Source organism: Falco cherrug, chromosome 9 (genome assembly GCF_023634085.1).
Source record: "Falco cherrug isolate bFalChe1 chromosome 9, bFalChe1.pri, whole genome shotgun sequence".
NCBI lineage: Eukaryota > Metazoa > Chordata > Aves > Falconiformes > Falconidae > Falco > Falco cherrug.
The window spans coordinates 19658185-19673052 of NC_073705.1; the positions used below are offsets into that span (position 1 = coordinate 19658185).

General features: G+C 39.7%; 1 protein-coding gene and 1 non-coding gene across 2 annotated transcripts in view; both read left to right on the forward strand.

Annotated features, from left to right (window-relative positions):
• The first annotated feature begins 327 nt into the window (after positions 1-327).
• EIF3A (eukaryotic translation initiation factor 3 subunit A) overlaps positions 328-14868 on the forward strand; it is a 35598-nt gene continuing 21057 nt past the window's right edge. The window contains exons 1-10 of the mRNA XM_055721387.1: positions 328-486; positions 4304-4494; positions 4691-4827; positions 7897-8060; positions 9307-9506; positions 10519-10727; positions 11664-11835; positions 12833-12937; positions 13747-13845; positions 14550-14666. Coding sequence (XP_055577362.1) covers positions 438-486; positions 4304-4494; positions 4691-4827; positions 7897-8060; positions 9307-9506; positions 10519-10727; positions 11664-11835; positions 12833-12937; positions 13747-13845; positions 14550-14666 — 1443 coding nt within the window. The 5' untranslated portion in view covers positions 328-437. The remainder of the gene's footprint in view (positions 487-4303; positions 4495-4690; positions 4828-7896; positions 8061-9306; positions 9507-10518; positions 10728-11663; positions 11836-12832; positions 12938-13746; positions 13846-14549; positions 14667-14868) is intronic.
• On the forward strand, positions 14210-14342 carry LOC114017181 (small nucleolar RNA SNORA19). The gene has a single exon (XR_003562082.1). It is a non-coding gene; the product is annotated as a small nucleolar RNA SNORA19 (small nucleolar RNA).

Genomic DNA, 14868 nt, shown 5'->3' on the forward strand with positions numbered 1-14868 from the left:
GCACCGTAACCCCCTCCAGTCCCGAGCCTCCGCCGGGACGCCCGGTACAGCACGGGACGTCACTCGGGAACCGACAGCGGCGACCAACCACGCCGTCAGCCTGAGGACAGCTCTCAGCGGAGCGCTCACCGAGCGCCTCGGTACTCGGGCCGTCAGCCATCGCAGCTCCTGCTCCGACGGGGCTTCGGCCTAAGCCACCGGGGACGAACGTTCCCCGCCGAGACCCCCCCCACTGACGGCGCGACTGTCGGCCGCTGCCTCACGACCGCCTCGCGGCCCACCGCCGCCCCGCCCGCGCGCTGGCAGGAACTTCCGCTTCCGCCGACGTCAGCGCGCGCGGGTGACGGGCCGTCCTTCCTTTCCGGCCTCGAAGGCTGCCTGGCTGGAGCACGGAGCTAGCCGCCGCCGCCGCCCTGTGAGGAGAGGCCGCCGCCATCATGCCGGTGTACTTCCAGCGGCCCGAAAATGCCCTGAAGCGGGCGAACGGTCAGTGCGGGGCGGCCCCCCTCCCCTCCCCGCCGCCGGTTCGCCTCCCGTTCTCCCCGCCGCGGCGGGCAGCGTGTGCCGCTCCTGCAGCGCCGGCCGCGCCGCGCCGTGCCGTGCCGTGCCGTGCCCGCCCCTAGAGCCCCTCTGCCGGCCCCTCGGCGCGGCGCGGGGCCTCGGCCGGCGCCTCCCTGGCGCTGAGGCGAGGACGCCCGGGAGCGGCGCGGCGCCGCCTGGCCGCCAGGAAATGGCTGAGGCCTGCCGGCGTCGGCCGCGCCGCATGGCGGAGGCGAGGCCCCGGCGGCCGTGGGGAGCGGGCCCGGCCCGGCTCCGCCTCCCTCTCCCCGGCGGGGCCGCCGGCGCAGGCGGTGGGCAGGCGCTGGGTGCAGGGCGAGTCGCGGCGGCGGGGGCCTGTTCCGCCGAGGGTGGCGCGCCCCGGGCCCCGAGGCGCCCCAGCCTGCGGGAGCCGCGGCGAAGTGGCCGCCGTGCCCGCCGGCGGAAAGGGGCTCTCCGCTGACCGGCGGCTTGGCGTGAGGTGTCGGTCCCGCAGCTCACCGCTGCTCCGGGATGATTTCAAATCCGGTCTCGTTCCGGGCCTTGTTTTTCCATGTGGGCTTCATGTTCAGTAGTCCCATCCTTCATGTGACTGGTGAGAATGCAAATGATTAAACTCCTTAAATGTTGCATAGGCTGATGTGTAAATTTGCCCCTGGAATAGAAACCAAGGAGGACTGCGCTGGATCTGTCGCACTGGTTGCCACATATAAAACTGGACTGCTTATATTTGTCAGCTGTCTCCTTTCAGGCTAGATAAATGGCTTTGACACTTCTTTTTTTACAGTATCCTATTTTAAGCACTTAGCAAGACCATTTAGATGCTTCATTGTCACAGGGCTGACTGCAGAATGACACTTAAAGACATCCAAAAATTACAGATGATATACGGATCTTGAAATGACAGCCAAAGACACTGTGTAGTCTCGGGACTATCCATAAGCCAACTACTTGGTATTTTAACGAGAAAACATTAATAAAGTACCGTACATCCTCAAGTTTTCTAATCTAAAATTAATTGTAAAAATCATTTTCACGAAGATAAAAAGATGAGATATAAAATCGGCTTCAGTCAACTTCAAAAGGTGCATTAGTATTTTAGCAGTACTTTCACTGGGAAACATGCATGTACCATAGTATATAAACTTTAATTAAACTTCAGAACTCTTGGGTAAAGTACTTTGTGAGCGAGTCACATTACTGGAATATTGATCTTAAACTGTTAAACCTGACACCGTTGCTTTTCTGGTGTTGAAGAGTAGCTTTAAATACACAACTCTTGCACTGCTTCAAGTCTACTAAATTCTGATCAACTAAAGGAGTAGAGTTGAGCTGAAGGATTGGAACTGAAGAGAGTGTTCTCTAGACAAACACTAGCAATCCTGCAGATGGTTACAATCTCACTAGACTGAATGGAAAACATGACATAAGCAATGTGAAGTCTTGCAAACTGCAGGGGCTCAATCTCACCATGGCCAAGCATAATAAAGGGTGAGAAGTTATACCTAAGGCAGATTGTATGTTGCTGGAGGCAGTTTTAACAGGAACTGACATTTCAAACTGGAACAGTCAGTGCAGTTTCCAGAGTTTCAGTGTTTGTGTTTTACACGTAAGGCTTAAGCGAGCATTTAGGAGCACTTTATGCTTCAGGTTCTTGGTGACCTCAACATACATAGAAGATGATTAGAAATAAGAGCTTGAATGATTGTAAATATGTACAGATATGTAAGAAGGACTGTGTTTCCTTATAAATGGTAAATGTAGGTTAAAGCTAACCCTTAGCTATTGTTAATATCTAGCATTGCTTTGTAGTCAAGGATGTAATGCAACTTTTGGGAGTGTTTTATTGTTGCAGATACTGAGCTTGCTGTCTACTAGAGATATTGGATAACATGTGACATCTTTGTCACCTGTAATGATGTACATTTTCTTAGACGGAAAATTTAGCTTAATTCAGGATTTTGGGTTAGCAGTAGATGAGTTGTCAGTATGTATCAGGTAGTTCTTGTCTATGCAGAGCTTTAGTTGCTGTTTTGGATACCTTGTAGCATTTTAAATGGTATAACAGGAAAAAATAGGTAATTCTGACAGGGGTGTTCAGGGGCTAAGGTGTTACATTTTGTTTGTAACAAATCTTTGTTTCCAGAATTTACCTTTTTTTCTACTGCAAGACGTGGTGATTATGTGCTGCATTTGACTCTTCACGTTCTTTTTGTGTATGCTTTTACTACAGAGGCTGTTAAATTAGCCTTAATTATTTGACTTACAAGTAAGAACTTGCTTGACCAGAGTTAATTAGAAGTTTCAAACCGATATGAATTGATTTTTTGCTTTGTCCAGTTGGTTTCTGACTGCTGAGAGTTGTGGTTGGAGTGGACTGGCATTGTTGCAAGATTAAACTTGCCTTTTAAGTTTATTTTCATAAATAAAAAATTGTAAGGCTGAGCTGTAATTGTCTCAAAAGCAACACTGAGATAGAACAACAGTGTAAATTACGGGATGGAGGACAGTTTTATTAAAATTCCCTTGGTGATTAAAAAACCCACTGCTGAATAGTGTCACACTATAACCTTAATTATTTTGAAATGTAATACTATGTTTTTCCTGGGAAGGAACTTGCCCATCTTGTGCAAGATCATTATTGACATGAACTAAGCCCTGAACAGATGCTATTGTGGTCATCAAATTAAAATTTCGCTGCTGCTTTCAAAATGCATCTTTTAGCCATGTTTAACTTAGATACTAAGATTCCAGAACTTAGAAGCTCTCTCTTGATGTCTGTGCATCTTGAGCAGACCCCTACTTTAATCCTTTCTGCCATTGTTTAGGAATGTAGTGATTTCCACAGTACTTCATGGGAAGTACTGACTCTACCTGCAGCCTTGAAGAATACAGACTATTCCTTTTAGCTGTAGTTGACTTCTCTTCTATCTTTTAAACCTGTTTGCTTCCTGTTCTCAGTGTTGTTTTGTCTTGCTTTTCTGCAGTTAAGGGTAGGTCCTGTGTATATGCTGATAGCTGGCTGTGCTGCTTTGGTAGTTGCTTGTAGATGGTCTGCTGTATTTTGTACTGAGCAGAACGTGTGGTACAGCATAGGTGGGAGTTGCTGTGATGCCGAGAGATCCCATTAGTAACAGCAGCTGCTTAGGGAATGAATACAAGGCACTACTTTCAGGAGCAATGCTGGTTTAAAAAATGCCTGAGCCTTCCATGGGACTTTAGCAGCTTGTAGTGTAACTGTTCTATAACTGAATCTCTAGGCCACTCTTGAGTTTTGGTTGGTTTGTTTTTTTTCAAAATCTGAACTTTTCTGAGTGATGTTTGTTTGTTTCTTTCTTGGATTGAGGGCAGTTAAGTCAGACTCACTGGATGGTTTGTATCTTGTTGAATGACATTGGTGGGTGCTGTACTACAAGCCTCATGGTGTGTATTTTTTGTCCTTCTTGATGGAACTAGCTTTAAAACTGGATGTGTATATTTTAATAATATGTATGAAGTGCCCGGTTATGCCTTGATGGACAGAGAGACATCTCTGCTATCCTGAAGTTTTTATGTTAATGGAGAGGTTGGCATTTGTTTGCCAGTCATGCCATTGAAAGACTGCCACTGCAGTTCTATCTGCCCGCATTTTTGATATGGCCAGCTAAATCAAGCCATCAGTGAACTTTGGTTAGAGTTGATTAAATTCTAAAAGTTTACAGTGTTAAGCATAAAAACATGCATTTTCTGGTTTGCAAGTCTTTTGCTGATTGGATTTTAATTTCAGAATTCCTTGAGGTCGGCAAAAAACAGCCTGCCCTTGATGTTCTCTATGATGTTATGAAAAGTAAAAAACACCGAACATGGCAGAAAATCCACGAGCCAATTATGCTGAAGTACTTGGAACTCTGTGTGGATCTCCGCAAGAGTCATCTGGCAAAAGAAGGACTGTACCAGTACAAGAATATCTGCCAGCAGGTATGGCTTTTGAATTTTATTTTTTTTTATTTGTAGCGAGCGTGGTATATGTCAGTTGGTATAATCTAAAAGTAACTGATTGGTCTTGAGTTAGAATTAATCTGCCTTTTTAGATGTTCCTGCGTTTGTAGCATTTTACATTATTTGCTGCCTGTTGTGGGTGGAAACATCTTTCAATTTTCTGCCTGTGATGTAGGTGAACATCAAATCTTTGGAGGATGTTGTTCGAGCCTATTTAAAATTAGCTGAAGAAAAAACAGAAGCAGCTAAGGAAGAATCCCAACAGATGGTACTGGACATAGAAGACCTAGATAACATTCAAACTCCAGAAAGGTTGGTGGCCTGACTTTAAAACGTAACAGTTCACAGCAAAATAGTCTTATGTTCATGAAGGATGTTAGCAGTTCAAAAAACTTAGATATAAAGATGGTGGACTTGAAATGGAATACTAGTGGTGTTCTAGAGTAGGCAAAACCCCAGGAATTTTGTGTTGAACAAAATCCTAAGTCTGAGTAAAGAAAAGTAAAGAAATGAAGTAGTAAAGAGTAGAAAATGTAGATGTGGTAGGAGTGGTCTGGGAGTCGAGTCACCGCTTTCTAGGGTCTGCTTAGATCTGCATCTGTAGTAGTATTGGAGAGTTTATTATTGAAAACTGCTCACTATCAATTGATGTACAAATGCTATTAATTATATTAGAGAAATTTAATTCCTGTACCTGATAACCTTCACTCTTTCTGACCACATTGTGCATGTACAAACAAATGGAATTGTTTATACTTCCTTGGGTAACTGATGAGATAATAGAAGAAAGAGCATTAAAAGTAAATTCAGTGTGTTATAATTAATTGGATGAATAATGAGAACATAGAAGGAATGGAAAAAAGGATCGGTAGATATATCTACTTTTGGTTGTATGTAGACCTTCACTGGCAAGTTGTGGCAGGTTAGGATGAAATGACTTTCCAGCTCTGTGAGAAGCCACTGTTCTGTTCTCAGAATGTTCTGTGGGAGAACTTCCTAACTTGCTTCAGGAAAAGTGAGGTTAGCTCAAATTGCATGTTCTTCAGATGAATCTGTTGAGTTAGGGAATGCTCACATTAACTCCAATAGTACAACTGTATATGTGATGACATCTGTGGAAAAGGGGTGACATGGTGGGGCTGAAGAAATGTTTTAAAGGAATTCTAGCTGAGTTTGGAAGAGACCTTCTGCCCGTATCCTTTAAAAAATCAAAAATTGTAGGTAATAAATTAAAATTTCTGTAAGTAAAACCAAATTAAAACTTGTGGAAGGTACCAAAAGAAATAACAAAAGGATCTTCAGCCAAAAGGGGAGAATTCTAGGAAAAATGGTGGTAAAATTCTGAGGAGGTAGGTTTTGATTAGCCATCCTAGGTGTGGTCTGAAGATGAAAGCAGTACTTTGATACTGATTTTTGTAAGACTATTGATTCTGAAATAAAAGAAAGGTTTTTAGAGCATGGAGATTACCCTGTCTGAGGTGAACATAAAAGCCAGCTTTCTTTTCATGCTGGGTGACAGCATAGCTTCTATCCTGGAGTTTTAAAAATACCAGTAAATGTTTTGGGTACTAAAGCTCTGCAGATACCCATCTGAGCAGAAAGTGCGTTTCTCGTCATCCTTATGTCGGACTGAGTAGTGGTCTGAACAGTTATCTTGATTGCAGTAACAGTCAGGTCTTTAGCGTGAGTTTTGAAGGAAGTAGTCTATGGAGTTAAAAATAAGGTAACATTCAGCACAGGCTTGCTGAAGGGTAGATGATGTCTATTTATGTTAGAATTTTATTCTGTAATTTAGTTTTTTAGATTCAGGAAGTGCCAGAGATCTAACCTGGGAAAAAGTAATGTGGTTGATGCCATAACTGGAAGGGATGTTTGCAGTTGAATTGGAAGGCTACTAAGACATTGTCCAGTGAGAAACTGATGACATATAATGACAAAAGGACATGTGAAGTTACTGAGAGTTCTTTCTATTAAAATCATGGCACAGAAACTAGAAAAGTCAAAGTTGTATCTACTGATGATAGAAAATTGGAAGAAATTATCAGTAGAAGACATTGTGTAGGCAACTGTGAAGGACAGAGTCATAGAATACAAAGACCTGGAGTAAAATGATGTGGATGTATGTGTTAACAGCAAGGCTCTCTGGTAGTAGTTGGGAACTCATTGGCTGCAAAACATGAAAAGGTTGCAGACTTGTCTTCAATAGTTGTTCCAGGTTGGCAATGCCATTCATGTTATTTCCAGTCCCTGAAATAGTCTTTGTTAGAGGCATCCCACTAATAGACACTGAAGATCAACTGATTGCTCTTTTCCTTGTTCTCTTTTATATAACTGAGGACTAGAAAATGTGTCTTTGCAGTCACGCTTCTTAATCTAAGCAATCAGAGTTTCACAGGTTTTTTTAGGTCCTGTTTTCTAGACTTCTCATACGCTTTTGCTGGATTCACTGCTTGATCTGTTGCAGAAGGCACTGGTGAGATGTAGTCTTTAATGTATGTAGTACTAGGACTCAAGGAAGTAAATTAGATCTGGAAGTGGTGTAGTATAAGAGAACTGCAAGAGCTGAGAGTTTATATTAGAAGTGTAGTTCAAAAAGGACTTTAAAAATGAAGGCTTGGGGAAGATGGTTCTTGCTAAGTTTGTAATGCTGGGTGGACTGTTTTGCAGAAAGGGGTCGTGTGGGCCATAGCACTGAATTTGTCTCAGTGTCTTGGGAATCCTTTCCAATCTTGTATTTCTGTGAATGAGGGAGTGTAGTTATGGCCACTAAATGCAAGATTATCATATTTTCTGACATCTTTAAGCATCTTTTTCCTGTCAGAATTTTTAAAGGATCTGATACTTTAAGTATTCTAGTTTTCTATGTCTGCAGATAGTAAGGCACACAATGCTTCTGTGTCATATGTCAACAAGAAGTGAGCTCTCTCTGGCAGTATTGCTGGTGGCTAAAAAGGAAGTTTCATCAAGTAGGAAAGTGTCAGAGTAGACTGACACTTGAATCTAACAGAGGTACAGTGTGCAGCTCCCTGGTAGAAGAGGAAATGTGAAAATCCTAGAATAGGTTTCCTTTGGCTTACTGGTATGAAGGATACAAAAGCTCCTGTTGTCTCTTACCTCTGAAGCTTGTGCATGTCAGTTGTGTGTGCAGGGGCCAAAGTTTGAAACTTAACAGCAAGAAAAGTTATCTACATCCTTTAAAGGAAAAGAGAGAAGTCTGAGGGACCAATTTGAAAATAAGCAATAAACTGTTCACCAGCAATCAGCTGTTCAGATTTGTCCAGTCTCATCTTAGATCTTGATAAGAAAAAGTGGTGAGCATAGTGGGGAATAAAACACTTTTTTTTTTTTTTTCCTTTCCCCTTAACCCCATCCCAACTATAGTGTTCTTTTGAGTGCTGTAAGTGGAGAAGATACCCAGGATCGTACTGACCGACTGCTTTTGACCCCCTGGGTTAAATTCCTGTGGGAATCCTATAGACAATGTTTGGATCTTCTCAGAAATAATTCTCGAGTGGAACGCCTGTACCATGACATTGCACAGCAAGGTAAATTGTAAAGATGGAAACTTAAAGTATAATGAGATCTAGGACTTCTGTGTTACATCCTGTAAAACTAGAAAATTTCTGTTTGGATATTGCTTCAGAATTGGAAATAAAATCTCTTAAATATGTGTATGTACACACATACTATTCTTACAATTACAGAGGTTCCTCAAAATTATTGATGTTTCTGGACACTGAGCCAGCAAGGAAGAAGTTATTTTTTCCTGGACATACTGAGAATATGAGAATTCCTCGTGCTGTGTCTTTTTATTTTTTCTAACTCACTGATCCAAATTAGTCATGTTTTCATTTAATCTAGAATGGCAAATGTGTCTTCCATTAATGTATTCTATGTTAGCTAATTTCAAAAACTCATGTACACAAAAGGGTACTGTAAAATTCTGATATGCTATCAATTTTGACACAGACGTAGCTTAGCAAAATATTATGCAGAAGGTAATGGGAAAAAGTCTAGTCTGCTTCCTTCTGGCATTGTTCTGCAAAAATTGACTTTATAAAGAAGAATACTTAGATGTTAATCTTTACTTAAAGGTGAGAGATGAGCAGAAAAAGGTTTTCCTTTGTATGTACAATTCAGGGTTCTGTATTTTTGAAAGAAGTCTTAGATTTTTAACTCTGCATCCAAAAGATGATTGTCAGATGAGTTCTAGGTGCTTTAGTGTATTTAAGTCCTTGTGCTACATTGTGGAGACATCCTTTTGTGCCTGTTTCTGGTTGAGATACTTCAGAATTTTCAGAGTGACAGTGTCAACGCAAACCAGGTTTTTGAGAGGATCTATGTGATCAAAGACTTCCTTTTTTTTCTTTGTCATTTCCAGTCATTAGAAAGCTTCATTTAACTTTACTGTATTTAGGTGACTTGAGAATTTTTTCCCACATTTTACAAATCCAAAACCTGAATTCATGCCATTGACAGAATTTTTATTTGCACTTAGTTCAAAATAAAAGCTAGAATCGCTGCTTAAATTAGAACATTTTTAGAGACTCAAAAGTATTCCCTTTGCTCCTTAAGCTTAATTGTGTAGAAGCATCTTCATTTTTTGAGGTCAAGAAGTGCTCTGCATTGTCACTATTCATTATGCATGACAGTTAGATTGCATCTTGTTTGATATGCCTTTGGACTGTAAATGAAGATTCTTTAAACATACTGATTTACGTATTTGAATCCTTTTAGAACTGTCATGAAGTCATTGTTAGTGAGCATTTTCTATATTGTTAATTTTTGCAGCTTTCAAGTTCTGCCTGCAGTACACACGTAAAGCCGAGTTCCGTAAACTCTGTGATAACCTGCGAATGCATTTGGGACAGATCCAGCGTCATCACAACCAAAGCACAGCAATCAACCTCAACAATCCTGACAGCCAGTCAATGCACCTGGAGACCAGGCTGGTGCAGCTGGACAGTGCTATTAGCATGGAGCTGTGGCAGGTATGCAGCAGGGCTCCTGTAATCCCACTGTAGTCTACAGCCTTTCCAGAATCTGTTCCACGCAGATCGTATCTCATGGTATATATTCCAAGGTAAACACAGGATAATAGCTAAAGAATAAAGTTTTAATATTTAGAATGTGGTGCTACATGCATATTGAATACTTAGTCTGATGTTCCTGCATAGTATTTTCAAACCCAGCTTTTGCTGCTAGTAATAAATGGTAGAGTAGCCGAAGTCAGTTTAAGTTCTGAAAGTGAGAAGTTGATGACACCTTCACCTCTGCTGTCTTGTGTTCTTGTGAACTGGAAATGGTTAGCAAACATTAAAGCCTGCTATTAGGCTGGGCTCCCAGCATTGCTGGTTGAATTATGGTAGTGTTTAGCCAGTGAGGGCACGATCAAAGCAAATTTCTTAGAGGGGCTTTGCTTTCCAACCTTTCTAATGCCAAATTCCTTAAAAAGCCAAGGTTGTCATGTTTTGGTTTTGTGAATCTGGAGAATGTTCTCAGTTGTGATGTTTCTGCTTTAGGTATATAAGTAATTACATGTAAGGCATTTCTAAGAGTACATGTATTTTTAGGGAAACTATACCCAGTTTTGATCACAAAACCTATTTTTATGAAAAAATATCAGTAAATAGTAGAATTGGTACAATATTAAAATAGTAGAATTTTTATTCCAGTTTGGTTTTAGGTTTTTTTTCCCCTTGGATTTGTAGCTTGAAAATCTGAAAGAAGACAGTTTTCAAAAGATTATTAAAAAACTAAAAAATTTTTAACTACCAAATTCTAAGCAGATAGTTAACGGATTTGCTGTATGTCCAAATCATTTCTTAATTAGGAAGGAAGTACTTCATTTCATGTAACTGGCAAAGCTGAAGGTCACAGCTTTCAGTGGTGATCTTAACATAACAAACGTGTTACAGTTTTGCAACCTTTAGTGAATGTATATTTTCCCTGGTTTTGAGTGTTGAAAAAACTTCTTAAAAGTAGTGTATTTGTTTTTTCTAGGAAGCTTTCAAAGCAGTGGAGGATATTCATGGGCTGTTTGCACTGTCTAAGAAACCACCCAAACCACAGCTGATGGCAAATTACTATCACAAAGTTTCAACTGTCTTCTGGAAATCAGGAAATGCTCTCTTTCACGCATCCACACTTCACCGACTTTATCACTTATCAAGAGAAATGCGAAAGAATCTCACACAAGAGGAGATGCAGAGGTGGGGAACGATATTTAATGTAATCTTAGGTTCTATTTTTAAGCCTGTAGTTTGAAAAATAAACAAAATTGTACCCCAAAAGAAGCAGATGACATGTATGGATATGAACAGCTCTGCTTAAAGTGGCTAGTACTAATTGCCTCAAAAGAAACCTAGAGCAAGAAGGATATTTACAAAGCTACAGTGTAAATAACTTAAATATCAGGGTCACTTTAGTTAAGCTTCCTTCTCTGTTAATAAGCAAGTTAATAAGTATCTGTGTTTTGCTTCCTTTTTCTCTTCTGAACATTAGTATTTACTTCACAAGAGTTCACTGTTACTAGTTTAAACTTCCTTAATATATAAAAGTCTGTATAGCCAAATGGCCTTTAATTTTTTGGTGACAAGTATACAGGCCTCTGTAGAATCAGAATCTGGTGGGAATAAATACTCTCTGGAAATTTTTATATTTCTGTTCATCTGGGTACTAAGGTCAGAATTTAATTGTTTAACGTCCTTTGTATTGTTACATCAAAAGGTACATCTGGCGCACACAGTAAATTTTAAAAATCAGTGCAATCAAAATGACTGGTAGGGATTTGCAGCTAAAATAAGTTTTTAAAGGTACTGATTTCTACTGTTTTCATTGCTTTATAGTATTTTGATATTTACAGTGGCAGCTTAAATTTATTATTTCTGTGTATATGTGCGGATATATATATACACACGCGTATGTAATGAAAAGGTATTATCAAAATCTTTCCCCTGGTTACTGAAGAACACTGCATTCTTTACTCTTATTGCACAGTTAACATCTTTTCTGTTATGGCTGGTATTTTTACACAGTTTTGCATCATGAATGCTAGTCATTCCAAATCTTGAATTAGTACGTACATGACAAGGAATTAATTAGTGTTCTCTTGCAGTTCATCTTTTGCAATTATACTTTGTCAACAGGATGTCTACTCGAGTCCTTTTGGCCACGCTGTCAATTCCTATAACTCCTGAGAGAACTGATATTGCTCGCCTTCTGGATATGGATGGTATCATTGTTGAGAAACAGCGACGACTGGCAACCCTCTTGGGTCTTCAGGCCCCACCTACACGTGGCAGTCTCATTAATGATATGGTAGGTAGTGGTGTTCAGATGAGCAGCTTTTAAACATTGAGTCCTCTTTTTTGGACTGTTTTCCTTCTAGAGCACTATGCTTAGTTATGAGACAGCAGTTTATAAGTTAAAACAGCTATATGGTTAATTTTATGACTTACAGTATAGTGTTAAAATTTCAGATTTGCAAGAACAACCATTTGGAAGTGGCAGCAATAACGGGAGGCCTGAAATCTTGTGTGCACTAAAGAGTCAGATTCAGTATTGTCCTTGATGTCACCTGGGCAATGTAATTTTGAAACTCAGGGGTCTGAAAAGGGTTGTGAGCTAGAACTTTTTTCCTCTGCTCTAAGGTGTGTAATTAACTGAACCAAGTGTTTGTTTTTCTGTTTTAAATGTGTATCAGATAAAGGCAGGTCAGATATCAAGTAGCAGGCTGTGAGTACCTAACTGATTACGAAGACTTCCTTGTGTTTAAATTGAAGGGAGCCTAGATTAATCTATCTTCAGACCTTCCCAGATATTCATAAACAAATTAGGCATTCAGTCATAGTTAGGTATTTTCAGAGGGTGTTTGAATTTAATGCAGCCATTTCCATGGTTCATTTTACAATTTTTGCTAATTCTTCTGGTACCTCTCCAGTGTGCCTTAAAACAACAGTTTAAAGCTTCTGAAGTTTACACGTGAACTGAGATGTGTGGTCTTAGTTTGGACGTGGGCCTACATCGTTGTGGTAGGACTTGAGTCTTAGAAATGGCTAGTTGAGGGTGGTACTCTAAATATTTATCTTTATATGGTTTTTGTCTACTTTTCCATTTTTAAGTACAGTTTAGTGGTGTAGTGTAGAGTTATTGTCACTGCAATTAAGAATGCTGTAATAAAAAATAAGTAACTCTCCTGTATTAAAACGTATATGTGGTGCCCATTTAACTTATTGAATATAAACATTCTTAAAGCATAACTATTTATTAATATTGTATGTATTTTGAGATCTTTGGATTTTTTTGTTGACTGTAGGTAAGATTCAACGTGGTGCAGTATGTTGTTCCAGAAGTGAAAGAACTTTACAATTGGCTTGAAGTAGACTTTCACCCACTCAAGTTATGTAGCCGTGTCAGCAAGGTAAGTTTTGTAGCTCTGTGTATATGGTAATTGGTCTTGACTAATAAGCCTGTTATTTGAATATTGATTTGTGGTAAATACAAACTAGCTTTTTCTATTGCCAGAATTTTCAGTGGTAGGCTGTATTTGGTCAAATGCCATTGCAGTGACAAGTACATAACATCTGATACACCTAGTACACCAGATTATTGAAATAGAATGAAAATTCAGATCTCTAGGATGCTGTTCAGAGGGCCCCTATGAAGGTGCAGAGTTTTGGGAACATATCAGAAGGTCTTGTTAGTGGAGGTAATACTGAGTTAAATTTTTTTTAAAGATGTAGAAATGAGAAAGAAGTCAAGCACACGTGCACATGCATGCAAGTGGGTTGTGTGGGAAGTGGAAAAATATACCCATGACTATGTTTACTCTTCAAATGTAGAGAACTGGGAGGTAAAATCATGTGAGAGCTCTTGATTAGGTTGGTGTAAATTCTGCAGTTGGTGAAGCACATCATGTTCTTTTTCTTTGATAGTGGGAACAAAGATATTTGAGGTGCTAAAAAGAACTTGAAGGTAAATTAGCAGTGTGGTAGCTGTTGCCAGTACTGTCAGTCGCCTTCATACATATGCCTAAGTCTTAGGTCATACCCATAAGATCAAGTGTTCTGATCAAAAGATACACTTCAGTAAAATGATTTAGTGTCTGGACAGAAAGGCTGTTGTTTCATGAGCTGTAAACTGGAAGTATTAAAGAACAGTGTTTCATACTTTAATGTTGAAGTGTTTAAGGGTTGATGCAGATAGATTAACTTTTCAGAATTTTGATAGGTTCTGAACTGGGTGAAAGACCAAGCTGAAAAGGAACCTGAACTGCAGCTGTATGTTCCTCACCTGCAGAACAATACCATTCTTCGCCTTCTGCAGCAGGTATGAGTAAAGAAAACTTAGTTCGTAAGTATATGTAAGTTAGAAAATGCTTTGTGCGAAAATTGTTGGAAATTTTCATGCTGAAGTAAAGTTTTTTTTCATCAAATAGAAGGCCATTATGATTTTGAAATAGTTTTTTCCAGTATATAACCTGCGTTTTCAGGTTTGTACATCATTTAGGTATAGCTGCAGTAGCTATACTTAATAGTGGCTGCATGCAATGGTGTAATCTCTTGTTTGGATTTTCTTCATGGATCTATGATGTCTTGTTTAAGGTAATTAATTGTTTCTTAAACTTTTTTAAAAGTAAGGTCTAGGTGGTATATTTTGTTTTCAGGTGGTTTTGTGTCTAGTGTTTTATAAAATGCACATTTCATTGACCTGCTTTCGTTACAAATGAGGAGCAGTGTTATTTCTGATGTGCTACAGAAATAGTTGAAGGCTAATTAGCAGTATAGCTCTATGTAGTTACTGCTGCCAGTCTCCTTCATACAAAGAAGCCATTCAGGAATGGCATTTAATCTTAGATTAAGTTTGAATACAGTACAGAAATAAAATCCTGAAAGAGTATTTGCTATTGTATTAATATGTATACATTCATTTGTCGACAGTTTAGTGATTTAGCTTTATAACCCATACAACAACTTTTCTTTCGGATCTCTTTTTAACAAGTAAAAACACCTAATGTTTCCGTTCACATACAGGTGGCCCAAATTTATCAAAGCATTGAATTTTCTCGTCTGGCTACCCTGGTTCCTTTTGTTGATGCGTTCCAGCTGGAACGTAGTATTGTTGATGCAGCCAGACACTGTGACTTACAAGTAAGTGCTGTAAAAAGACTTCTGTGAAATTATGTGTGGATTCATGTGTATAACACTGGATGAAAACTAAGTGGTTGACATTGAACCTAAGGGAGATAATTGATTCTGATAGATGGAGATAAACCAGAGTCAAAGAAACACGTGACTATGTTAAGTACTGACAAATTATTTGCATTCTGGTGTCTGTTTTTGATTTAGGTCA